At 40.8% G+C, this 27,208-nt stretch overlaps 1 protein-coding gene and 1 long non-coding RNA gene across 2 annotated transcripts in view; one reads left to right on the forward strand and one right to left on the reverse strand.

The window, feature by feature from the left end:
* The window catches only part of cacna1aa (calcium channel, voltage-dependent, P/Q type, alpha 1A subunit, a), a 64,750-nt gene that overhangs the window by 25,763 nt on the left and 11,779 nt on the right, over positions 1–27,208 (reverse strand). The window contains exons 9-38 of the mRNA XM_061846547.1: positions 26,965–27,048; positions 25,302–25,508; positions 24,853–24,965; positions 24,586–24,698; positions 24,324–24,455; positions 24,086–24,158; positions 23,407–23,524; positions 22,973–23,040; positions 22,757–22,863; positions 20,860–20,910; positions 20,107–20,275; positions 18,890–19,494; positions 18,101–18,441; positions 17,878–18,013; positions 17,231–17,360; positions 16,231–16,290; positions 16,036–16,142; positions 11,917–12,016; positions 11,660–11,820; positions 11,390–11,530; positions 11,106–11,307; positions 10,854–11,018; positions 10,601–10,711; positions 8,629–8,712; positions 5,945–6,061; positions 5,711–5,776; positions 4,541–4,638; positions 4,317–4,467; positions 4,096–4,223; positions 1,660–1,756 (exon numbers count right to left, since the gene is read on the reverse strand). Coding sequence (XP_061702531.1) covers positions 1,660–1,756; positions 4,096–4,223; positions 4,317–4,467; positions 4,541–4,638; positions 5,711–5,776; positions 5,945–6,061; positions 8,629–8,712; positions 10,601–10,711; positions 10,854–11,018; positions 11,106–11,307; positions 11,390–11,530; positions 11,660–11,820; positions 11,917–12,016; positions 16,036–16,142; positions 16,231–16,290; positions 17,231–17,360; positions 17,878–18,013; positions 18,101–18,441; positions 18,890–19,494; positions 20,107–20,275; positions 20,860–20,910; positions 22,757–22,863; positions 22,973–23,040; positions 23,407–23,524; positions 24,086–24,158; positions 24,324–24,455; positions 24,586–24,698; positions 24,853–24,965; positions 25,302–25,508; positions 26,965–27,048 — 4,235 coding nt within the window. The remainder of the gene's footprint in view (positions 1–1,659; positions 1,757–4,095; positions 4,224–4,316; positions 4,468–4,540; positions 4,639–5,710; positions 5,777–5,944; positions 6,062–8,628; positions 8,713–10,600; positions 10,712–10,853; positions 11,019–11,105; positions 11,308–11,389; positions 11,531–11,659; positions 11,821–11,916; positions 12,017–16,035; positions 16,143–16,230; positions 16,291–17,230; positions 17,361–17,877; positions 18,014–18,100; positions 18,442–18,889; positions 19,495–20,106; positions 20,276–20,859; positions 20,911–22,756; positions 22,864–22,972; positions 23,041–23,406; positions 23,525–24,085; positions 24,159–24,323; positions 24,456–24,585; positions 24,699–24,852; positions 24,966–25,301; positions 25,509–26,964; positions 27,049–27,208) is intronic.
* LOC133514696 (uncharacterized) lies at positions 22,799–27,115 on the forward strand. The gene is made up of 3 exons (XR_009798832.1): positions 22,799–22,947; positions 25,306–25,516; positions 26,975–27,115. It is a non-coding gene; the product is annotated as an uncharacterized LOC133514696 (long non-coding RNA).

Raw genomic sequence — 27,208 nt, forward strand, 5'->3', positions numbered from 1 at the left:
TGAATGTGATGAATTATAGCAGGATTTCAGAATTGCAACCGTTGTGAGAAAACGCAATAGTTCACTTGAGCAAGCTTTCTCCAACACCTCACCAATTTGAATCTGAAGTACATTTGAGATTTGAGAACATTTTTAGCACATCCCCACTACACTTTAATATTTTCCACAGATTCCATCGTGCATGGGGGTTTTATCTGTGGGTTGAACTGGATCATATTCCAGTTTACTTCGGGTTCCAGGGACTGACTGGGAATCGAGTCCACGCCAGATCCATGACATTCAGTGTATCTGATTTCACGATAGACTACCACAATTGTCCCCCAAAATTGAGGGCAATTTATGTTTTAACCCTTTCCGGGCAGGGGTTGCAAATTTGCAACAGGTTTAATATAAAATTTTAACTCCAGAGTATCATGTTCTGAAAGTATCAGATGTTTCTCTCTGCAAAATGTTATTTGGTCCAGAGAGGGTTAAATTAGAAATTGGTGGAAAAGAATTGGGCTGTCCTGCCCACTCATTCATACAACAAAGATATTTGGACAAAAAGTACAAAATGTGTCTGAAAGTGTTGTTTTTGTGGGTTTTTTGAGCACAAGCATTATCATTTATGTCTAAACATTGATGGGCATGAATGGTGTACATGTGGTATGTAAATGGTGTACGGATGGAATTTTGTACATTTTGGGGATCCTCTTTAAAAACCCAAAGAAGGAAAAAACAAAAGTTTTTAAATTCCTCTGTGTACACATGGGCTTAGACGCATGACGGCATCAATACGAGCGTAGCTTTCTTGGACCTCGACATTGCTTTCAAAGCAAAACAGCGGGAGAAGTGTTTAGTGTCACAAGCCTGTCCTTTCATTCTGCCAATCATCACTGACTCAGGCGTCACCGATCTCTGGTACGTAACGGAGGGTGACTTAGTTCGAGCCTCCCTCCAACAACACTCCTGACTTTTTTGTCCACAGTGACATTTGAACCTGTAACTGTACAGTACAAGGCGAAACCAAGTCCTGAGCCACAGCGTGATATTGAAGCAAGTTGTCATTTTTCTAATTATAGTGTGTACATTTTTGAATGATTTTCTACTAACGTCTCATGAGAGCACTTTGGTGAGCGTGAGTGGGTGTGTGTGCAGGGAGGGCAGAGGTCGACAGCAGGCACCGAGCTGCTCCTGCTCATACGAGGAAGGAGGGGAAGAGGAGGAAGGGGTGTCAATGCAGTTTCTGTCTTTCCCCAAACCCCCCCGGAAACCAAGAACAATGCAACACTACAGTGGGCCACTGTAGCTTGCGATATAATAGTCATAACCAACAAAAATAAAACATAGTAATCCAAAAAAAAAAAAAAGATAAATTTTTGTAATCATTTAAATAATAAAGCATCCTCAGTTTTGGTTTTATATGTCACTTTGAGCACTTCACATGCATTTCTGGGTGTCTGCATTGTCTGGCACATTCTCTCGGCATTTCAGAGTGCAAGTTGATAATGGTGGGAAAATAGATATAAAGACTGAAATGAAAAGGAGTCCTGCCAAACCCCCTACCCACCCAAATAAATAAATAAAATAAATGAGAACAATAAAGCAGCATTCATTCCATTCCTGGATGCTGTGGCTAGCAATTGTGCTTGAGAAGTTTTGTTTGAATGGAAGTCCAACCTTGCAGGCCACCCTATGGGGGCATTTCTTGCCTAAGCCGAGAGGGGGGTCGATAACTCGTAATAAACTGTACATGTCCTTATAATGAATGCGCCCGCTGCAAGAAGAATACAGGGGAGTTAGGAGACACTCACACACAGGAAAAACACACAAACAAACATTTATAAAGAAGAGAAAAACAGTGGGAGGAAGAACACGAGATTCACACAGTATTTGAACATACTTTGCAATATGTTTACCGTCAAAAATACTGTGCTATGAATTGAGATAACCACCGCAAAGAATACATTTAATAATACCGTCGCACAAAACACATGTAAACACCACACAGTACTGCATGCTACACACTATTAAATGTGGTCCTTAGCACTGCCCAAAACACCCTTTTTTTTTAATTTAAACTACTGCTACAACAAACTGGATGAATGGAGGCTTTAATTAAGCCATTGCTAAACAACTCCGACAGCGCACGTGGCAAACCGCTTAATAGCAGCCTGCGGTGCGCAAAACGCCTCCCTCTTAAATACGGGTTTCACGGTCAACCACTTGTTTGTATGTTGCCTCTGCTTCCTCTTAGACAGGGACAATGATGTGTGTGAAGCAATAGATTAGAATCACAGAATCTGGCAGAACCCACTCAACTTTTATACAGTGGTGGCACTAGATGCCGGCTGTGCAATGTGAGTAGAGTAAGTTGTTTGTTCTTTTCTCCACAGTATGCATTTTGTATTTAATATAGAGGGAACAATTGATGTTATTTATATGGCTCCTTGTTACAGACTGTCTCTTCTCCCTTGGATAAATACAGTATTTTTATTCTTTTTTCCCCTATTGCCAAAGGGCCAGCTTTGTCTGAGACCCGTCATCCTGCCTGGGAACAAGCAGCAGTAAAAATGTACGACAGACCAGGAAAAAGAAATCTACGTCTATGGATCTACGTTGCTGCGCTTGCTGGAGAGCTTGATTGCAATTTTACAAGTTGAAGTTGGATCACCTGAACAAGTGGATGTTATTTCGTGTGGCATATTTCTAATCTCTACAAAACTACATGTTTGAGCCACTAAAATGAAACGCTTCAGGCCTTTGGTGGTTGTCACGGGCCTTTACCCCACCATGACAACGAGGCGCTCTAAATAGGCCTTGTCAATATGCTGGCTGTCAAGTCAGACTTAAAAATATAAATGTTCCTCCTTCCTTGCTGTTCTGCCTTTCTCTGCATTACACGCCCACACCCACAGGCAACAACAAGGCCTTCTCAAGCAGATGCGTTATTTGGATGTAGACGTAGCTAGCTAGCTAACTGCACAATTAGATGGGTAATTACTGATGCGAACAAAGACATTCTTTGTTCCCAGTCTTTCCATGTTTGCAATTATCTTCTTACTTATATAACATATTTAGAAACAAATGTCTGAATTCCTGTTACAGGGTTTTTAAGTGGTCAGAGCCTAGCTGTTTTTATTGCTCGTCTAACGTCAATGCTTTTATAATCTAGTACGTTTCTACGTGCAGTCTACAGGACAACATGACTAACAAGCACACACATATTAGAATACAGATGCCATGAAACTTAGCATGTCCACCGTTTACGATCATACTGGAGAAATGGACAAAGGAGTTGTTGTAAACAAGTGTGGACTTTGCCACGGTAAGTTTTTGGCTGTATTCAGATACCAGGGGGAGGATTTGGAATCGGATTTGAGGGCTTTTTAAGGACAACTTGCATAAAAAGGAGAGGAGGAGCTTGAGCAGGAGGGAACGGTTGCCAGAGTGAGATAACCAGATGTCCATGTGGGTTATTCTCACATCCATCGCAACCACTTTGGACAAAAAGTAGAAAACCGTGGCCTGTCTTTGCATCGTAATTGCTGATTAATTATGATCGGTTGGCCATTGACCTTTGAGTGCAGCTACTTCAAGTATTTTATTTACTTTTATTCAATATCAATAGCATACTTGCACTGAACAAAAGTAAATAGCCCTTTTTTTTAAATGTGCAACATCAGCTATTGTGTATAATGCAAAACCAGGTCCAAATCACTTGGATGACTACAATTCCTGCTATGACAAAAAAAAAAAATATATATATATATATATCACAGCAAGTTTGGCGATTAGAGAACTGGAGAATCATTTGGTGGAAAACCACTACAAACTGTGGATAGCAGTCAGTGTTATACAAAATACACTTTCTTGCATTTCACACAAGTAAAAACCATGCTGTTACAGGATTCCACAGAATTGTAGTGCTTTCATTGCTCCCCGATTTTTACAATACTTAGGAGAGACAAGAAAATAAGATGTTTGGTATCCAAGAGTACGCTGTAAACGTTTCTGCAGAAGCAAAATACATGAGATACGTTTTTAGATGTGTGCATTTTCATGTGGTTACATGAAGTGTACAGTACACGGTGGTGCAGGCGAAGGCCCACTTACCAGGCAGCAGGATCATACTCCGCCCATATTCTGACATACTCATCCAAGTGGTGAGGTCCAAGTATAGAAGAATCCCTGGTCAAGTACTCAAAGTTGTCCATGATGACAGCCACAAACAGATTCAGCATCTGCATGAACACACACACGTAGTCAAGCAAGGGAAGTCCAACAGGCAGCGCAACAGATGTTTTTATCGGTGCCAGCGTCAGAGGTTCATTCACCAAAAATGAACAGAAGAAGATGAAGGAGACAAAGTAGAGGTAAGCCACTTGGCTGCCACACTCCGGCTCGGTGTTCCCTGACAGCTCGTCGCACTCTTTGCCCCCGAGACACGCCAGCATGATCTCGTGCCACGCCTCCCCAGTTGCACTCCTGACACATCAACGGATTCAAACACATTCAAAACCAAACTACGCAACGCTTGTCTCGAGTTCAACGATCGCACCTGAAGAGCAGCATGAGAGCCTGAACGAAGGTTCTGAAGTTGTTGTGTTGGTCGATGGCGCCCTCTCCGTCTTCTTCAATAGCAATATTGCCAAAAAGCTGCAAACACGGTCACATTGAGAACACTACGGTATGTCTCTACAACCAGTATCTAGCATTGTAAGTTAAAGGGACTGCTTGTCCTTTCAGATTTTGGAGCATTTGGGCAAAATATAACCTGCAAAATATAAATAAAAACATTACATTTCCACTGCTACTTTTTAAAGAATATGAATATGTACTACGTATATAGACCAATCATCAATCAGCAATCATTGACCTTGTTGGTGTACATGCTGGTTTAGAATTTGACGTGTGGAAAATACTTTGGCTTTAATAGCAGTAGCATAAGACTGAAGTTCACACACAAAGTACATGCAAAGACTGAACACTTAACATGAATGTGCACTTGCTCCATTTTTGCAGATTGCTCACCTGTAACAGTTTTCCAGAAATTTTATTTTAAGACCTCTCTTCAAATTAATGATCACAACAAAAATGGCTAAAATACTGCATTTTATTCATTTTTGTTTGCACCAAGAGCAAGCAGGGAATATTGCAATGAACATTTTTCATTGCTGCCATTTTAATTGATTATTAGATTATTTTCCAACTTCTCTTTCTAGATACCGCCAGAATGTTTTTGTCATTCAGATTAATAACCTCGGGTCAACAACTTACATGTGATGTGATCTCTTTCCATCTGGTTTATATACGTTCAGTACTTTTAATTGGAACGTCTAAATGTCCCGTGATTAATCAAGACAATTACCGTAGTGGCGAGAATTGCTTTTACACTTTTATTATACCAACAGCTCGATTGAAAACAAGTTAGGTCTCGTTGCAGTTGAGGTCTGTCTGAAAGCTATCATATTTTGAAGTGCACGAACGACATCACTACGGATTTATGTTAAGGAGGAGCTCGTGCAGCCTGACCATTGCAACGGAACAGTTTCTCCGACTTTGCATCAGATTCAGAAAAGGAATATTCCACCCCTGTGAAACCAAATGATTGAGCATTTTTATCCCGTTTGGGGTTCTAACCCAATTGTAATTGTAATTACAAGGCTCCACAGAAACCAGGCGTATGCCGAATGTATCTCGGTTATCTTTCGGTTCGGCTTCCACACACCTGCATCCCAATGATGGCATAGATGAAGAAGAGCATGGCAATGAGGAGGCATACATAAGGCAGAGCCTGAGGACAGATGAAAGAATCACTGCATCACCTGAATGTAATTTGCTGCACTTGGACATTACAAAATCTGTCTGTAGAATATGAGCACTTGTTTTTTTCTGAATCTGCATCAGTAAATGCAAATATTTTTCAGGGCTCGTGGGACGATGTGTACGAGTGAGAACAGACCTTGAAGGACTGAACGAAGGTCCAGAGCAAGATGCGAATTGTTTCTCCTTGCCTCAGCAACTTGATGAGGCGAGCTGCCCTGAACAGCCTCAGGAAACTCAGGTTGATGAAGTTATTCTACAGCAGATCCGTGCCATAATCATGGAGAGAGGGTACAATTTCAATTAGAATCGGGCCATACACACAGAAGAGGAAAAAAAAAACTCTTGAGACAGGTGAGAAGTTGGGGAGGCAGAGAAGAAGGTCAAAGTAGTAAACAAGATCAAAGTAAAAGGAGGATTCAAACTCAAGTCAAAAGCAAAAAGCAAACCAAACACTGCAAGGCTCCAACAAGCGTTTCATAAACCAAACAATACAAGGCAAAAAGAGGAGAGGCAAAATTTACTTCGTTCAATACAAATCGGGTTTCATCGTCAATGTGGTCGGGAGTGGTGAGTACAGGTGGTTGGAAGTGCAGGGACGCAGAATGTTTGCTCGGAAAGACAACCAAATGCACTAATTCTCTCGGGGCAATAGCCTTTAAATTCAATGAAGCAAGTCAACAGCATGCAGATGTGACTAATGCGAGACACCGAAGCTCAAGGCGTCGGCTCCAAATGTGTAAGGGGGTGGTTGAAGCACAAGAAAGTACATTATTTATTGATTCCAAGTTTTTTCTTTCTTTAGAAACAGTTAAATTAAAATAGATAAGGTTCTTCCACCATTACAAATGGTAAAGAACGGAGGTTTAACGATTGGCATTTAAAGTCCTCAAAATGAACACATGCAGTTTCAATCCACATACTGTACGTGGTATAGGATTGTGAATATGAGGTTTACGCTGAAGACATGCAAAGGGCTGCATCCACTTATTGGTTCTCTCTGCCACAGCCTCCTTTTTGGTCGCCCTCCTCGTCACTGTCTATGTAATATGGCCATTATATACATTCAGTCGATAATCATCCCATGTGATAGATGTGGTAGATCTATTTGGGTTGATACAATCCTTTACAAGCTATAAAACACCAGCTCTTAGTAAAGGATACTGTATATAGTATGAATGGGATAAGAAAGAAACTAATGTAAGACAGTGAGTGGCAGAGGAATTAGCAAATTCAGTTCAACAAGGTTCAAGAAAAAACATGCACCTTTTACATGCCTAACATGCGACTGAAGCAGATGCAGAACAAAAAAAAAAGATCAACAAAAAAATTACAAACCATCTACATGTAGATGTTGCAGACGCATGGTTAATAGCAGCACATTTGGGGATGTTTGGTTGTTTTGAAGACACAACCAGAGTCAGTTATCATGGGTGGACACAGAGGATTCATAGTGCATTTTGATTGGATGGTATCACAGGAAGTAGATTGAAGGCGGATGGGGCAAAGGGCCAGGGCAGAAGGGGGCGGGACGAAGTAGATTACAGAAGATCGCCGTTAAGTTTGTGGAAGGTTTAATGAAAGCATGTAAAAAAAAAAAGAAGATAAAAACAAGATATAAATCAATAATCAATACAAGAACAAGTACAGAAATAAGGTAACATATGTACACAAAGTTGCATGTCAACAAGGAGAAGCGTAATTATAAACTTTGGTTAGTGTGACTTCAAGACATAATGTCACAAAATTGTGCGTAAAAAGTCAGCCAATTACACCCAGTGTCCTTAGATTAGCCTTTAAAAAATAAAAAATCGACTATTCTGGAATGTAGCGTGTTATAAGCATTAATGTGTCCGTAACGGACAGTTATCATGTAAATCCTGTAGGTTACTGGGGTTCAAGTTCTCTCATTGAACAACATTAAACATATTTCCTGTGACATAAAGAAAAAAAAGTTTCCCTCAATATTAAAGATACACACATTGTCATTAATCACCATAAATAACAACTAATAACTCCCATCCACATTAACCTAGTAAACAAAAATTGTGGACATCCTGCATTGTAATCCTGATATTTTGTCATTGTATAATGTATTGTATTGTATAATCTGTAATTGTAATTGTATTGTGTAATCTGCTGTGAATTTAAAATGATGTACATCTAGGGATTCTTAGTGTATTCTGACAGACGGAGCTAAATGCTAAAGCTAAAATGTTGGGAATACTAAATAAATCTTCATTGTGTAAAAAAGTAATTGATACCTCATTCTGCTAAAGTCAAAAACCTTCATAATGGACATTTCGTCAGCTCACATTGGGCACAATTTTTATAATTCATGATTGACCACTGTCCAGACTGCAAATGTAAAAACGAAACAAATTATTTTGGGGGGGAAATGAATTCCAATTGTAATTCTGAAGAGCTCCGATGTGGTCACTGACGGACGCAAATGCAGCGAGGCTCCCGGGCCTCCGCTTTATTTTTTGATTTGCTATTAGGTTGCTCGAAGAAGCTAGAAGCGCCCTGCAGCGTCAGCATTCTTCTAGCCTTGCTGTCAGTGAGTCAGTGCTACACTTCCAGGAGTCTGGTCTCCCCAGGTCCCACCAAATGGGACAATTATATAAGACTTTCAAGACATATTTGTGCATGCCTGAACTATAGAGGGCTCGACTGCGCTCCCCTAATCCGAAGGCCTTCCTTAAACTCGTAGTCTCTTCTGCTGTATGTCTAGAGTCAATGTGACAGATGGGCAAATACACAGACCCGTGCAGACATTCTACTGATATTTATAAGTGCTCTTATAACGACTTGACTACTTACCCCGAGTTCAGTAACCAGAATGTCAGTGATGCTGCCTAGAACAGTCACACAGTCAAAAATGTTCCAGGCATCTTTAAAATAATTCTGTCAGCAGGAAGGAGGGAAAAGATAAAAGGGGGAAAAAAGAGTGAAAGAGAGGTCAGAGAGGTAGGAGAATAATAGTTAAATATATTTCAATGACATGATTAAAGTAATGAAAAAGTGTCAGGAAGGAAAAAAGGAGAATATATAAATCAAAATAATCCAATGAATGAGAAAGGGAGAGAGAGAGAGAGAGAGAGAGAGAGAAAAGCGATGAGACAAATGGTCCATCAGCGAGGACATGTTGGATCAATTCCAGCAGATAAACTGCAGGAAATTGTTCTTCATCAAATTACCACACACTCTACTGTATATCAATAAGTGCACACACACACACACACACACACACACACCACACACACACACACACACACACACACACACACACACACACACACACACACACACACACATTAAGAAGAAGAATCAGACTTAAGAAACTTTTGAAAAAGTTCCTCGCTTTATAACCTCTAATAAATGAACCCCGTCCACAAATCATTCCGGACATTAATCCTTCTTAAATACTGAATTCCCACACGTGCACACATTTACAGATTTCTTCGAGGGAAAGAGTCTGAGCTGAGTGGCGTGTACTTCGCTCGCTCTCCTACACGCTGCCTGCAGCCAAACTGTGCATTAGACCAGTAGTGGGACGCACAAGCGGGTAGGAGGCTATCAAAATAAACCACCTTGAGACACACTCACCCCCAACGTTATTTGTCTGGAGGGCCGAGCATTTTGGACTCCATTCTCTGAGATTTAAATCCTCTCGCACTTAATCTCCTCCCGCTTTCGTAATCCATGCTCCTCTTTATACCACAAATCTGTCATTCACCCTAATGCTGCTAATTATCACGACTACGTCGCCTTAATATTTATCCCTTAAACTATTAGTCCCTCCCTCCTCCTCCACCTTTCTATCAACTTTTGCAGCTGGGCGCAAACACTATTTTAGAAGCATCTTCCTGGTTTGTCATTCCTATAAACACGTCGAGTCCTATTTCGTGAGAACTGTAAATCCAGCGGAGCAGGCAACGCAACTGCGCACCAAGGGGAGGTTAGACAAGTGTCAGTAATTTTGTAGGCCAGTGCAACCAAGTAGTAAAAACAACTTTATCCTAATATTTCTATTCGTTGTTGTGTTATAGGAAAGGATATTACATCAAAACTAAATTCCTGTTCCTAAACTCCCATTGTTCATTTTGCGTTATATACTGTAATTTCCGGCCTATAAACCGCAACTTTTTTCACACGCTTTTAACCCTGCGGTTTATGCGGTGATGTGGCTAATTTGTGCATTTTTTTCTAACGGCCGAAAGGGGGCACTCGAGCGGAAAAGCTAAGTGTGAGACCGGTGGAATATATGTGCCGAGGAAGTAACTTTTACCGGTCCGGCCCTGTTAGCGCTCCGCTAGCGTATTACTGCCATGGCTCAGTGATTTTTACCAGTATGTTTTTTTTTTTAACTGGCCCTGTTAGCGTGGCGCTAACGTTAGCGTCAGTGTGGCACTAGTGTTAAACTCTCTGTGTACTGTTTTTCTTTGTAAATATCTGTTTCATTGTAGATTTCAATGTGGGCACTTGCGGCTTTTACATAGCTGCGGCATATGTATGTACCAAATGGTATTTCCTTTAACAAATGTACTGTGTGAGGCTTATAACAAGGTGCGCTCTGTAGGCCGGAAATTACGATAATCCAATTTCATGATGAACAGAAAAAAGCAAATTGGTGAAATATAATTTTTCAAGCCACATATTGGAAAAGAAAATGTTAAATACTATAGGAGTAATTAGTGCTGAAACACCTTCATCTTTACAGTAGCCAAAAAACATTCCAACTTTTGCGCTGAAAATTTCAGGCATACACATGGATACACATACACACACTCACCAGTGCTCCAAAGGCAATAATCTTGAGTACACATTCCATGGAGAAGAGCGAGGTAAACACTATGTTGAGGTTGGCTAACACAGCTTCGTAGGTATCTGAAGCTCCATCGTACTTAAAAAAAAAAAAAAAAAAATACAAAAATAAAAAACACAAATACACATTCGTCAACATCTAGACACAGAAATAGGATACATGGGACGGTACTGATTTCAAAGAATCCTGGCAGGAACTGAACAAGAAATAGCATCATTACCTTCATCATAAGGACAATTGTGTTGAGCGCAATCATCGCCATGATGGTGTACTCAAATGGTGGCGACACCACAAACTCCCACATGCGGTACTGAAAGCTGAGCTTGTTCTTGGGCATGTGGCGAGTCAGAGGCTTGGCGTTGATGGCAAAATCGATACAAGCTCTCTGCAAAAAACAACAAAAAAACCCACAAAGATGAAGTTTTGCTGTAGGACTACCAGAACATTTCCTCTGTCCTCAGTCCCTCCTCACCTCATTCTTTTCTAAACTGTAATCCTCCATCATTTTGTCCCCTTGCTCCTGGAAGGTGATGATAATGAGAGCCACGAAGATATTGACAAAGAAAAAGGGGAAGACCACGAAGTACACCACGTAAAAGATGGACATCTCCATCCGATAGCCCGGGCTGGGGCCCTGATTCTCATAAGTCGCGTCCACTGAATGTTTCAGCACGCTTCGAAAGAGACAAGGGGGTGGAGATTAAGATGTAGCGGTGTGGGGTTGAGTTGGACATGCGAGGGTGCGTGTGTACTCACTCCGGCCACCCCTCTCCGGTTGACACGGTGAAGAGGGTGAGCAGGGCCCAAGCCACGTTGTCGTAGTGGAATTCGTACTTCTTCCACTCCCGTTTCTGTGCTTTCACTTCGTTATCGCGCCCGTACACCAAAAACTCGCCTCTACATTCACAAATGAGATCATTTGCACACATCGGTGCTCGACACACTCTTGTCCATTCAACACAGATTCATCAACTTCCATGACTGCTACTTGGATGTTGCATCGACCGAAAACAACATTTTTCTGACCTGCAGTCGCGCTCAAACTCTTTGGATTCATCGCTGCAAAAAAAGAAACGTCCCTTGAAGAGCTGCACAGCCACCACAGCAAAGATGAACATGAAGAGTAGGTAGACGATCAGAATGTTGAGGACGTTCTTCAGAGAGTTCACTACGCAGTCAAAAACAGCCTGAAAGGGGCGAGTTTCAAAAGAGAAAGAGACAGAGCTCACTCTAAGATGACGCAACACAAACTGGAACGCAAAGTCTCCGAACTAAAAACATACCTTGAGTTTGGGAAGACGTTTTATCGTCTTAAGTGGCCGCAGCACTCTGAGAACCCTCAGAGACTTGATGGTGCTGATATCTTTTCCTTTGCTGCTCCCCCTAAACGTGCAAACGCAATCACACAAAAGGTGTACAGAGTCAGCAAGTGGATTCGACTGAGTCCTCTCAAATCCCAAAATAGCAGCCGGCGGACACAATTTCGATGCTGTTTGTGTTCAAGTTAACTCAGGATGAGTAACTGTCTTATGTTAAATACGTAGCAAGGCATGCAGTGTTCCTATAGGTTTACACTTCAACCTATTTCCAAGTGTAAAACCTTATTTCTAAATGTCAAAATATCTGCATGCTCCATCTAAGTGGCTATTCTACAACTATAGTGCATGCTATAACTAAACATCTTAAATAATCCGCAATGTCTTTCAATGCTGTATAAAGATGACTCATCATAAGTCATATGGGGACAGTAAGGGTGTCTACAGTATACTCATGCTGCATTGAAAACTTGCTTTCTATGACGCGAAGCATCACGACTGACGCTAAGTTACACTATAAGTGATCTCAAAGTCTATTCTACACAGACGTTTGCAGAGAGAGTTTAGTCATTGTCATGTGAATCACAATTGAAATCCAACAAGGTCAATATCAGGTCGTGCCACCAGGTGCGTTAAGTGACACAAAAAGACAAACTCTCTCTTTTCGTTATGAAGTCTACTATCGTCTACAAACACCAAAACAACCGCTTTGGATCAGTTGTTTTCAGTACATTGTTCAGTCAACATGGAATATTGTATGTAGACTTTTTTTGCACAAAGATATACCAGCAAGTATCCCTGAATGAATCTCTTTGATGTACTTTCACATAAACCTATTTGGAATACAGGTATACATGTGGATTTAATAAAATTATAATCCAAGTGAATGCTGCTTCCAATGAAAAAACCCAACAACTCACATTTAGCTCAATAATTGACCTTAAAGCTGCTTTGCAGTCTAACAATTGGACACTGAATTAGTGCCAAATAATAATTGACGTTAACCTACACTCGTCACATTCCTGTATCAAGCTCACCAATGTCAAAAGGTCATTGAGGTGGCCTGAAGGGTGTCAGCAGCTGTGTGTCCGACACATGTGAGGCCAGATGGGAGACAACTGTGTGGAAATGTGTGGAGTGTGCACATGCTGTTATGTATTGTGCGTGCAAATATCATCTTCTGGGTTGTGCTGGGCTTTTTGCATGGCGAGGTCCAAATCATGCTTCTCTCACGGCATCATTTTTGGGTGCTTTTTTGTTACAATTCCATTCAACTATTTCTTTGTAAACTTGTTTGTAAACACCATCGTCATTTATCTGCAATCCTCCGTTTGTTTAATAGCGTTTCAGTTGAGGGTAAGACAGGTTAACTGCTTGTTTTTGTGGTAACTGAGTCTTCCATGGTGAACAATGAAACATAAGGACAGACAATTCATTATCTGCTATGAAGGATGGATGGAGAGGTGACGAGTGTAAAGCGTGTCCGTTGAACGAACACTGAGAAAGTAGAGAGATGATTTCTGGAGAGGAGGGGGGGAAAAAAGCAACAACAACTTTACCCTCCGCCGCTGTTGGTGGTGGTCCAAACGAAGAGATGAGAAAGGGGTGAGATATTGAAAGGACAAAAAGGAGAGAGACGGAAAGACAAGGGTGGGAGGAAGAACCAGAATGGGATTGAAAATGAGGGGCCAGATGAGGAAGAGAGAGAGAGAGAGACAGAAAGCAAAGAAGAAGTGAGGCCCGTAAGACTCAAAAGGCATCAAATATCTTCGCCACAATTTTTTTCGTGATCATTCTTCTGGTCAGCGGCGACATCTTGCATGTGCATGCAATGATAATCGTACATGTATGACTGTATCATCTGAAAAGAAATCATTTAGAGGGCTATTATTTTTCTGTCCATTGTCTATTTGCATTCAAGCGGCAAATGCCATTGAAAACTCTGCTCTACATTACAACAAGGGTGCACTTATCAGAGGGTTAAACAAAAGTTAAAAAAAAAAAAAAAAGTTTGGCAACAGCAGTCATATTTTACAAAGAGACTTTGACCACAATTATGACCCTGATAAAGGGTTTATTTTTGTAATGTGGCAGAGACTTGCTTCAAATGTATCAAGCAGCCGTTTGCAATTCCAAGTTGGTCCTCAATGTGTCCAAATTACATCACAGACGTCTTCAACGTATCACATACAAAATACAGAACACCTACTAATTTAAAGTTCATAGAAAGTACACTCGACAGAAAAATATTGACAATAAACATCGGGCCGGAAGGCAGAAATTTTAATACAGCTACAGTGATGCACCATCAGAAAAATATTAAGCTATCTTCTATAATATCATAATAATAATCATAGTTGTGCAGATGTATCTAATTTTATGGCTAATGGGTGCATAGCGAAACACCAACTGACGTTGAACAAAAAATGGCAACTACAACAAGTAGTGGAAGGGAAAGAACTATCCTAATATCAAGGCCTAGCTTCAGGGGGCTTTTTTTAATAATGTGTCCGATTTTGAATATGGCAAGTCCCCGAGACTTGTCGTAGAAGTTCATAGATTTAAGGCTCAAAGGGAAAATATTTCAGTGCTTCATAAAAACATGTGAGTAAAAACAAAGTGTGCGTTTCGGACGCCTCAGCTCATCCGCAGAAACGTTCACGTCTAAGTCCAACACATTCGGAGCCCTCAGACAGACTAATTTCATTAAAAGGGGTGATAAACATCTCTAATGAGGTTGCTGAGCCTTTCTGGAGTGCTGTTTGATTCCAATCAATTGAGTTCCGAGAGAATCAGGATGTGCATGAGACTGGAATGCCCGGCATAATGAAACAGACTTTTAGTCCTGTATGCCCCACATTTGCCTTTGTAGACTTGCCTCCCTCATGTGGAAAATTTAAAATGTATGTAAATGTATTCTCAGCATTTATAAGAAATCCTTTCTTTATACGTCAGTCTGTTTACCACTATTTAGGAAGGTATATTTAAGAAAAATATCAGTGTAACAATGAAATCCTACAACAATCCAAACTGGGGGGAAAACTTCCACGACATCGTCACGTGGAATACCGCCAGTCGAACAAAGACAAAGTGGCGAGAGGTCACAAATTTGCACACACCCGGGTTAAAAGAAACAGTACAAAAATAATGTTAGTGACGGAACGGACCAGCGAAAAACTCAGAGCAGAAAATAATCACAAAACCGAGACAGCACAAGCAGTACCCAGGGGAACGTCATGCTTCATTTATGTTTTATTTATGGGAAAAGTAATTTGTCATTTCCATGGCGTCCTAGAATCTACGACCATGTTGAACTACAAAAGGCGAAGCAGGTGTTACATTAGTCTTCTGAGATAAATGTATTTCTTCCCACCTCGGGCGCATGTTAAATTTGTAGTGCAAGCTCATATTGATTTGCTGAAACATTTGTTTCTTTTGCCCAATACTTTTTCCGCATTCAATAGCGCAAACTGATTGAGGGGAGAATCTTGTTCGATGCATCTGTGTCACTTTATCTTAACGCTGTCAAAGGGGGTGAAATGGATGCGACATAAAGGGGCAAAGCACAACGTAGATGTACAGTGGAAAGTGGGAACCATTTTGAGCCACAATGACTAGAATTTCAACAACAAAATAAAGTTTTAAACATTAAACCAAAGACTGTAATTAATGGGACCATACATTAGCTGACTAATTTGTGATAACACAAAGTCCAGAATTATTAAATTAAAAAAATGTTCCCTTCAGATGAATTCATTGAATGGAATGTTAAGGTAAATTCAGGATTATTAGTAAGGGAATTTTAAAGTCTTCACACCAAAGGGTTACAGGTAGGAAAAAGTGGTCCTCGCCTCAAGCGGAATCGACAGGAATGGGAAACTGTTAGAACGTGATAGGTTGTGGGAGGAGACGAAAAGGTCAGCTGGAGACAATGTTGAGCTTAATGGAGAAGGACAGAAAGAGAGGGGAAAAAAACCCGAATAGGGATTATGGATGATGACAGAGGAATAGAGAGGTTGCAAGGAAAAGAAGCAGAACAGGTCAAGAGGACAGCTAGGTAGGTAGGTAGGTAGGATGAACACTTACGTGAAGGCGAAGGCCACCAGTGCGCCACTAACCACAATAAAGTCAAGGATGTTCCACAAGTCACGGAAATAAGAGCCCTGGTGCAAAACCAGCCCCAGGTCCACCATCTTCAGGAGAAAGACAGGAAATGAAGACAAAATTGAAGTAGTCCGCTCAGGCCGTACAATAAAACAAGGCTGTAACGAATCATTTTACCTTAATTAGCATCTCAAATGTGAACACTCCAGTGAAGACATAGTCAAAATAACGCAGGACCTAAAGATATAAACAGAGGAACTATATGAATTACAGCCATTGGATGCTTCACAATCGTTTGGCAGACAAACTGAATTTGTCCAGAAGGCAAAGAGACTGGCAATAGCCGTGGCTGAGTGAATATGTTGGGTGAAATCTTATGGTCAAAAGATGATTATTTTCACGGACTGATCGAATCAACCAGAATCCGGTAACAGCACATGTGCCAAACACAAAAGGGGGGGGGGGGGGACCACGTCCAGCCCGCCCAATCATTTTATGGGGTCTGCGAAAGCAAATCTTTTTTCTCAACTTTCAAGGTTCTTTCTCACTTTCAAGTCATCATATGTAATAAATAATAACTAAACACTGAGATATTGCAAGCATTTTTCAGCTACCAAGCCCCCCCCCTTTGTTTTTACTGCAACATGAATAATAACTGAACAAACCATTATCCTTGACTTCTGATTTCCAAACTACGCTGTACTTATCCATCAATTTGTTGTAATATTATGACATATGTAACACTATGATAATGTGATATGACTTATTTCATGGTTTCACAGTCACGATTACCCTCGAAAGAAAACTGTAACTACAAAGTAGCCAGAGACAAAAAACGAGTTTGACACATCATGAACTTTAATCAGGCAGTCAGCTCCTCCATATGTCAGTTTGTGTATAATTTTTCATCTAGCTCATTATTTTCGATGCATTTGGCTGTGATGGTGAACTGTGCCACACCATACCTACAGTCAATTCATGTATCTAAACTAGATTAATACCTTTCTGGCTGTGTGAGTCAAAACCGTACTTTTGTCGTCCTCAAGGCAGAATTTTGAGAAAAGCTCTTGCTGGCTTTTGGTGCCTAATTGAATGACTGGCGTGTTTGAAAATCTGTCGTCGAAAACAGGTAACATGATTTCATATTTTTTCAGGCAGTATTTAATCACATCCTTACATTGTTGCGAGTAGAATCAGGCCAGACGGGGTCTTCGGCAGCAAGGGCAATACTACTCATGGCGATGACCAGCAGAATACACATCTCGAAGTAGCGCAGGGTGCAGATGTAGTGACAGGCCCGACGAAACCTGAGAGTAGACAAAGTTGTTCTTTTCATTTTACTGAATAACCTCCCATCAGTGCTGTAAGAATATATAATAGCTTTGGCTATGGTATTAGAGCAGATCCTCTTTCCTTTTGAGATTCCAATCTAAATACGATGATCAAACAAGGCCAAGTAGGCTTGCTCCTCTGAATCCATTTTTTTCCCCGGCAAATTGTACTGTTCAGTTCTGTAGTACAGACTTCAAACCTTAATCTTTCCACGACACGGTGTGTGAACGGTAGTGATAAACGGGTGTGACATCCCAGCGTTGTGACCGTGTAACTCCCGGTCAACTTACTCCGCTATTTACTGTACATTATTTAATTCCATTGTCGTCTCATCTCTGATAGAACTGTTACTTCTCTGCCGACAAGACTGTGGATCCAGAGATCCAAGTCTACTTTTGACAGCGGAAAAGTCAAAGGTTTGTATTGAACTGAAATATATAGTACTACTTGCTGGAAATGAAGTTGTGTGACTGGCTTGTTGGTCCTACTCACGGGTTAGTGGTGGTCAGGATAAACATGGAGGTAAAGGGAGGCATGGGCCTGGGTCCTCCATCACCTCCCTTTGCATCGTCATCATCGTCTTTGTCCTCCTTCGCTGGTAAAGGCTCTGTGTTTGCATTTTTATTGACTGGGTTCAAAAGAAACACATGGAGGAGGAATGTGATTTGAGACAAGCGGGATAATGAAAAAACAATAAACACGGTGCTATTTCTACCCTGCAGGATGGCATTGGTGGACGGGAAGATCGGCATGTCCACAGCTGTGTGGTCAGGGCGGGGCTGTCTGATGATGCTGTTGGCACGGCGATGTCCGACGTTCCCGTAGCTGTCCAACTGGACCGAACTCCCTCGAGCGCCGCTGTTAGCGAGTTGGAAGGCGGATTCAAAGCCGGGGTCCCCAGTGTGGTTGGCAAGTGGAATTGGGTGATGCTCGTTGGAAGGGGCGGAGTCCGAAACCAATTTGGTATTCATGAGGTTGTCCATATCTTCACTGTCCTGCCTGGACAGCCTCTTTTGGATGGGCCTTGTGGTAGAGAGGTTCGGTACACTACCATCCCTGGAACACAAATTGACATTATGACAGCATATGCTATGGTTTATTTTTTTTATTTTAAATCAGTGGTGGAGAAGAAAAAAATAATTGTAAAGAATATGGATTTATGAACTGAGACCAAGCCTAATATCAGTGTTTGGGATCCACGCATTATTCCCTTTCAATTCTTCATGTCGATGAGACATGTATGTATTTGGTTTCAGGATTGTGGGAACTGTTTGGGCGATTCCAGCATGACCAAGTCAAGCTTATGAAAGAATTCCTGGGTAAGACTTCAATACCGCAATAGAAATTGATTGTGAGTCAGGGCGAGTGGCCATCAATAATCTCAAAAATATTTCCTGAAAGTTGTAAATTACGTCAAGTTTTTTTTTTTTTGCGGTGCCAGGTGTCACAGTAATCCTATTTATATAGTGTGTTTATAATAGGATGTACTGTGTGTAATACTTACTTCCGTCGACGCTGGCACATTTTCTTCCCCTCGCCTTCCGTCTGGTTGCTATGGCGACCCCTTCTCGGCCTCCTCTCACCTCCATCAGCAGCTGCTTCCTTCTCTCCTCCCTCCCCACCTTCATCGACCCCTTTGTTCTTGTGTCTTCCAGCTTTTCCAGTTCCTTCTCGACCATCTTCCTCTTGATCAGTCTTGCGATGCATTCGAGGTCTCCTGTGTTCGGACTGTCCCGTCCCTCGACTTCCGCTGCGATTGTGATGATGGCGCCTCGTCGGCCTCTCCTCCGAGCCCGGCCCGGGAATCACAGTTGTATCCAATCGTACGTGGGAGCTACGATGGTGATGGGTACTTTTGCGGCTACGCCTGCTCTCAGTTGACTCGCCTCGCTCTGGAGGAGATTTGGCGGGGCCTCCTTGACAGCCGCGTTCGTGGTGCCGCGTTTGCCTGTGGACGTCATCGGCAGGATGCTGCTGGGTGAAGCAGAGGTCTGGATTGTTGTCCGTGTTCTTGTTGGTATTGTTGTTGCGATTCTCAAGGGGGTCGACCACCAAAGGTCGATCCAGGTGAGTTTTCATATCTGGTCGGACGTGGCGTGAGTAGTTGACCTGAACATGAAGGGTCAACATCTTTAGACCTGTATTACTTAAAAATGGTAAACGTAAACATTTCAAGCCAACATGCGGTGGAATCTCTAAAATTTGAAGTTGTAAATATTGGAATTTGAATTAAAAAATTCAAGGTACATATGCATTGTTGCAAAATCCTCACTTCAAATGATCATAGAAGGTACACATGTCAATTCAGTGAAGATCAAACTATTTCCTTTTCAAAAAGTGGAATTCATGTACAGTATGTGAAGCAAATCCAAATTTCAAACTTCAGCGTCACTAAATACACATTACCAATGGAAGGGTGTACTGGTTTATTTACTATTTCACTATTGGGAGTGGCTACTTATTATTTGTGTGACAAAGAATTCATAAACATTTTTTAAAACCTTGCCTGTACAGTTAAATAGATTTATGATGATGATTTCACCTAGATGAGATTCTATTTATTTAGAGCATTTCCTGTGGTAAATAATGCAAAATGTCACCTGCTATGACCTCAGAGGTTCCACCGTATAGCAAACCGTCAACAATATTTACACAGCCATCACTTGTGTACACAGATAACACAAGTCTAAAGGCAATTTTGGTTTTTGCCTTGTCCTTTACATTGTTGTGTTCTTCCCTCCCCGTCCTTGCCTTCCAGCGGTCTTCAGTGTCCAGCTCGTTGTAGAGGGCTTCTCGGCTGGATGCCAGAGTTTGCTTCCTCAGCTCCTTGGTGCGCTGCTCCCACACAGACTTATTGAGCCCCTTATTGTGGTTCTTCTGCTGCTCCTTACTGTGAACGCAAGCACAGCGGCGAGAATGAGTGGAGGCGATCGCGAGGACTGGCTCAGCGAGAATGCTCAGCAAATACACACTCAAACAAGTGTGGGTGAAGTGGAAACAAACACCAACGTTATAAATAGGTCATGAGGAGATGCTGGGGTGATTGTCCACACAAAGGAGTTTGCAGGAATTTCGGAAGTCATGTAGCAACAACAAAGAACGGGGCAAAATTTGGTCAAGTCCAAATTTAATAGCGATTATTAACCCACTTAAAAGTGCACGCAGTTCATTAAGACACTACCAAAGTCATTATGGGATTATATTTGTGATTTCAGGAGCTAAACAAGTGATAATAATTACTACCGAATTACTGCTACAACCATTTTGGCCTGAAATAGCATCCAATTTTAGTCATGACTATCCTGTGAGGTGCAGCAACACAAAGTGAACACTTGGAAAAGTAGCAAAAGTAGCTTTTGATGACTCTTTAAGTTCATTAAAAAGGTTGGAGCAGGAGAGGAGATGAGGAATGGTTGTAAGGTCACTCAACGGGAGAGATTCAGAAATCAATAAAGAAAGAAATAAAATAAATACCAGTCCAGAAAGGGGTCAGTAGCGCTGTGACAATCACTGTGTACTTTGTTGCTGAGGAAGGAAACAGTTGGTGAGTGAGATGGCACGCACAAAAAAAAAAAAAACACAAAAAAAGTACAAAAAAAAAAACAAGTGAGGTTTTCATTCCAAAACGGATCCACTGGAAAAGAAACCAAGTGAATCACATTTTGCAATATGACCCTGTATGTACACCGAGACATGGAAACCCAAACATATACTCACTCACTCCGAAAGTCTCAAAATTACCATCCCATTTGCAGATCATTATTTGTAAGATTTCTAAACAAGTATAACACACAGTAACGGTACAAAAGAACAAAATTATTTCAAGACTTCTGTAGTCTCTGTTAAATTATTATTGAGGCGTAAGCCATAGGAAAGCAACCATCTTAGTGAGTTTGTGTTTCAAAGAAAAACATCCTGGCCTTTCATGATAAAATTTGAAAACAACTGAAAAACACTACATTTTTAAAATAAAAGTAATATCTGGGGAAATTTGGTGTGATTTTCTACCAAATATCTAAAAGAATAATGTTATTGATGAAGTAATTGTTAATTTTCCACATAGGATAAAGGATAAGGCAAATGCTCTTTCTTTGTCTCCAACAATTGTATCTACTTTTCAGTTGGTAACAGTGAGCAGATTCTTAGTTATTTTTTTTTATATTTAAATATTTTTATTTGATCTTATTGTATGTTGCAGATATTAAATTTCCCATAATTTAAAAAATAAATACAGAAAAATTCTGCACGACTATTGATTGAACATGATTGTTACACGTCAGATAAAACTTCACTTTTATTTTTTTATTCTGACTTCAATCCATCATTCGCTCACTTTCACACACAACAGACAAGTGTCGGAAAAGAAAACATTGAACCTAGAAAGGAATTCCAGGTAAAAATGAACATCCCTTGGTAAACAGACATACTGTATAGTGACAGCAAACTGACACACACGCACAGCACATACAATGACAACACACACTGCGATGTGACATGAGGCCACTCACTGCAGACGTGTGGATGTGTGTGTTTAGTGTGTGTGCATGAAGTAGTAAGTAAGTGTGTGCGCTACAACGAAGGCATACGCTTGTTGTATCAAAGCTGAAAAGGTCACCAAGTTGTGTGCGCGTGTGTGTGCACGCTGTGCTCCCCTGCTGTTGTCAAACCTTTATGACTACAAGTTTACACGTGAGTGAGTGTCACTGTGTATAACTTGTATAAATTGTAACACAACAGCTTCAAAATCATTTGCATTGGAGAGTGGTAATAAGGAGGAGTCTGTTCCATTTCCGGCAACATCAGATCTCCTCCTTCAACACTGTATAAAAGCCGAGGAACAACCAGGATCCCTAATCAATATATTAATGCTAACGTTACTGTAAAGGATTGTGTACAGGGCATATAAACATCTAGTTTCTGTGAAAAGGATCAGACAGTGGTTATTCTGATGGCCAAAACACAAAGCCGCCAATGTGAATGTTTTTGCTCCCCTTTTTCTTTTTTTTTAAAGTAAACAAACAAAAAAAATGTTTTATTGCATAATGCAATCTGTAGGAAACCTGTTTATTCTAAATCCTTGTATCTCAGCCATTGATTTGTTAGCATGTGGTGAGCAAGGAGCAAAAGCTCAATTAGTCCTTAATATAAATGTAAAAAAACATCATTATTATCATGCATTATGTCTTTACTAGTTTATCAGTAAACAAAATAAAATGAATGAAAACCTGGCCATAATTGTGCTCATTTCACTCCAGATGTATGCATATGGAAGTAAAAAACAATAATCAACAGTGTTATTCCTATTAGCGACACACCAGTTGGAAAAATGTTTGGAAGCCAAAGCACAAGAGTGATGGAGCTCTACACTCACGCTGCTATGGAGAGGTTGGCAGCCGACAGGGGGCTGACTTCCGCCACCTCCTTGGCTTTCTGCAATGCGATCTTCTGACTGGCAGCCTCCTCCTCTTCTTGCTCATCCTGCCGGGAAAGAGAGGCGGAAGGAGGTAAAGGACGTCAATGGAGGAAGCAGAGTGGAGGACAAAAAGCTTTAGTCACGATGAGGTAACGTCGAGCTGTGTTGTTGCACCTTAGTTAGCTCCTGCGCGTTGGCCAAATTGTCCACAGCGATAGCCAAGAAAACATTCAGCAGAGTATCTGAGCAAAGACTTATGGGAAATCCTCTGAGTGGGAGTCGGGCTTATCTGTACACATTTTCACACCAGGCACCGATTCATGAGAACAACCACGCCGCAATAGCATTACAACTTCGCTCTGTGATGCGAGTTTACCATGTTTGACACTAATTCCAATAAAGGCTTGAAACTAATTTATTCACTACACATAGGGCGCCCCAAAACAAACAAACAAGAAAAGCCCACATTTTGTCACAAGACAGGACAGTGTGTTTAATCTAAAACTTAGCATAATGTTACATTCACTTTCTAAAATGCACAATGGGTGTGTAAGACACACCTGAATGGTTTTTGCACATGTATTTTTTCTTCCAAAATCAAAGGATACAGTTGCCAAAAAGAGTGAGCACGATGAAGAAGACTGAGAAGGCCATGCCCTTGTTGACTCCGCCCTGAGACTTGATGCCGGAATACATCACCATGTTCCAGTCTTCGCCTGTCAGGATCTGAGCACAAACACACATTTAGTTCCAGCCATTGTACACTGTGATTTTTAAAACACACTTTAGGAATACTTTGGAGGTGCAGGTGGCCCAAATCCAAATTCTGTCCCCAGTCGTCATGGAAACAAAATCCATACTGACCATTAGCCCAACAATATGGCTGAGTCTATGCCAGCCACATCAAAAAATAGGGGGTCATGTCATGTCGTGTCATTATCCAAGCCGCTTATCCTCACAAAGGTTGCGGGAAAGCTGGAGCCTATCTCAGCTAGCTTTGGGCGAAAGGCGGACTACACCCTGAACTTGTCGCCAGTCAGTCGCAGACAGATATTGAAATTATAATTTTTGAAATGTTATTTGGTGTTACACGTCTCCTTTGAGACAATTTCACTATTTTTACTAGTGAGCGACTACTGATGTGTACTCTTAATGACATCAACGCAAGAGTTGTATTAGAAACTCAGCCTTTACAATCATTGTGATAAAATAAAATAAAAAAAAATCTTTAACAGCTGTACAATTGATCTCAACTACTTTAAACCTATTCTAGCCTACTTCGCTTACCTGAAAAACTGTCATTATCGCTGCCGGGAAGGTATCAAAGTTTGTTGAAGGAGTGCCGTTTTCAAAATTAAACCTAAAAGGCAAAAATGTGGAAAAGATTGATCCGAGTAAGAAAAGGGAAACAGTCACATTAAAGCATATTACAACTACACCCAAATGTGGTATTCCTTCAATAAAAATCCTCTTTAACAATGGTATGAAAACTAAATGAAGGAAAGCTAAATGAAACGGCACTGACTGTCCTCCGAAGAGTTGCATTCCCAGCAGGGCGAAGACGACTATGAAGAGGAAGAGGAGGAAGAGCAAGCTGATGATGGACTTCATGGAATTGAGCAAAGACACCACAAGGTTCCTTAAAGATGCCCAATACCTGGAAAAAAAAAAAACAAAAAACAAAGAGAAACACAATGTTACATTTTGACTTGCCCTGAGTGTACTGTGCAATAATGCAATAATCATATAATACATAATAACATAGAACTGTTGAGAAAGATACTCACTTGGTGACCTTGAAGATCCTCAATAACCTGAGAGCTCGTAAAACGCTGATGCCGAATGACGTGCCCGGCTGAATAACGGACCACAGCACTTCAAATATGCTGCCGCAGATCACCTTTTTGAACGCAAGCATATGCAGCTCATTGTTATTCATTAAGATGGGAACAACATCTTCATTGCATATAAAAATACTGCAGGTGGTCTTCGTTAGTGTGTGTGTGCGTGAGATTTTGCGTTTGCAGTTAGTCCTTAGTTGCGGCTGTACTCACGATGCAGTCGAAGCAGTTGAAAGAGGAGTTGAGGTATGCCTGCCTTCCCAGACCATACATCTTGACAAACATCTCCGTCAAGAATATTCCCAGGAAGATAAATTCAGCATAATCTATCAGGAGGGAGGAAGAGAGAGAGAGAGAGATAGTGAGAGAAGGAGGAATCCATCCATCCTGCTTTCTGTAGGCTATTCATCTGTTCAATTAAAAAAAAAATTCAAGTATTAGAGAAATAAAAAGCACTTTGGCATTTCAGTCTCTCAAATTAATTAGTGTCAAAATGTCTTCATACTGACAGTGGATGTCAACCCACAAACAGATCAGTGTGCTCAAAATAAATAAATAATACAACTGTAAAAATATGACATTAAATGATTATAACATTCATTACTGCTGATATTCATTGATGGAACAATGTATCTAGTCATTTCTGTGTGTGCTCTACTCACTTAGAAAATCTGAAAGCGGTTCCGGCTGGTCGTAGTGCACGACAGCCACGCACAGCGTGTTGAGGCCCACCAAACACAGTACAGTCCAGTAGAAGGCCTGGGACTTCACGATGTGTCGGATAAAGAAGCGCAGTCGTCTTTCTCGCCTCTTGAAAGATGACCCTTCCAACTTTGAGCTTTTTAAGCTAGCGCGGGCAAAAGGTGAACCTAAGAGGGTAAGAAAGACACCAGTGTTAGCTTCAGCTTTGTCTAATTATCAGAACGCCAGAGGTATGTGTGGGATGAGGAATATGAGGTAAAAGAAGATACGCAAAAGAGAGAGATCCAGAGAAGATAACTGAGGTTGTGACCCATTGATTGGGTTGTTTAAAGCAACATCTCAAACCTACGAGGAAATCATTTGATTTAAGAAAACAATCCAAATTTCCAGGATAAATAAGCCTTACAAATAAACAAACAAAAATAAAACAGTGGTAAAAGTGTAAGTCAACAAAATATCAATGATATGGATTATTTTTTCTCATTAGAGTTAAGAGTCGGATTGTTTTATCATTATTAAAGTATTATCATTAAAGGGGTTAAGAGGTCCAATATTTTGCCACTTAGACCCACATATCATGGCATTGAGTATAAAAGTATCAATGTCATTCCAAAAGACACTTGGTTTTGTCATCCGACTGGCCAGAAAAGGGCTTTTTGAGAGCTACCGCTGTTTGACCCAGTTTCGCATCCACTTTGTCCATATTGGGCTAAGACCGCCCCTTTCTTCTGATTGATCGTCTCTGTGTGGAAAACACACCCTCGAGAGCACGTGTTTTTTTTTTTTGACAGCATTGGTTCAGAAGCAGAGAAGAAGGCGGGGCTCTTCGCTATTGATGTAAATAAGCTTGAGAAATTTCTATGACCTGATTTCAGGCCTCTCGTCAGAAAAACATCTGCAACGGAGGAATCCGTGGACCATTTTAATTCATATTTCCAATGTTTGCTGTGGCACAATAGAGACAATATTACCTTCTAAATACATGAAAAAAAAGTGATTTTATCAAAATATGGCACTTTTAGCTTACAATTTTACGTACGGTAAATTCTTCACAGTTAATAACAGTTGCTGTTCATTGAGTTTGTACAAAAATGATAAATACGCTATGTGTTGTTATTATTAGCAGTAGTATTATTATCACTAGTGTTAGTATTGCTGGAGTTCAGTTTGGATTAATTTTGTCTCCATTATTTTCAATCCCCAATGGGTGTAATTGTGTCAAAATCTGAAAAAAAAAGTTGTCTATGCAGAACAGATAAATCTTTAAGTATTTATTTGTATATTTGTCAAAAAATTTAAAAATTGATCGTGCTTCATTTCAATCAAATTCCAAAATATCAACTTGTGGACAATGTGTGCTTCGATATTCATCACTGAATGAATAGACAGATGGAGGAGGGTAAATAATACGTTCATATGGTTTGACGACATGCCTTGTCGATGACAGGGTGAAGAAAGAACGGGGGTGGGGGGGGATAACGGGGGAGGGGGGAATTCACATCAGCAAAGAGGAGGATGAAGGAGAGGCAAGGAGAGAAGTGTCAGGTAATGCTGATATGCAAGATAGCGTCTGTATGTACTGTACCAGTGGTTTGACTTTGCGTGTGTCTGTGTGTGTCTCACCAACTGCCAGGTCCCCCTCCCCCTCCTCTGGGTTGAGAAGCTCAGCTTTGCTCTTGTGGTTCTTGGTGGCTCTCCTCCGGGAGCCTGGAGCAGAAAGCAGCAGTCCATATTGAATCAAACCATCTGCATTCACTTCAGTTCGTGAATGATTACAAGCAAACTGAGAAATCATGTGAACCAAAGCATTGAGGCAACGTGTTATTTAAAAAAATATAGATATATAAATAAAATTGCGTGTAATAGT

This window comes from Syngnathoides biaculeatus, chromosome 16, assembly GCF_019802595.1.
Source record: "Syngnathoides biaculeatus isolate LvHL_M chromosome 16, ASM1980259v1, whole genome shotgun sequence".
NCBI classification, from domain to species: Eukaryota; Metazoa; Chordata; class Actinopteri; order Syngnathiformes; family Syngnathidae; genus Syngnathoides; species Syngnathoides biaculeatus.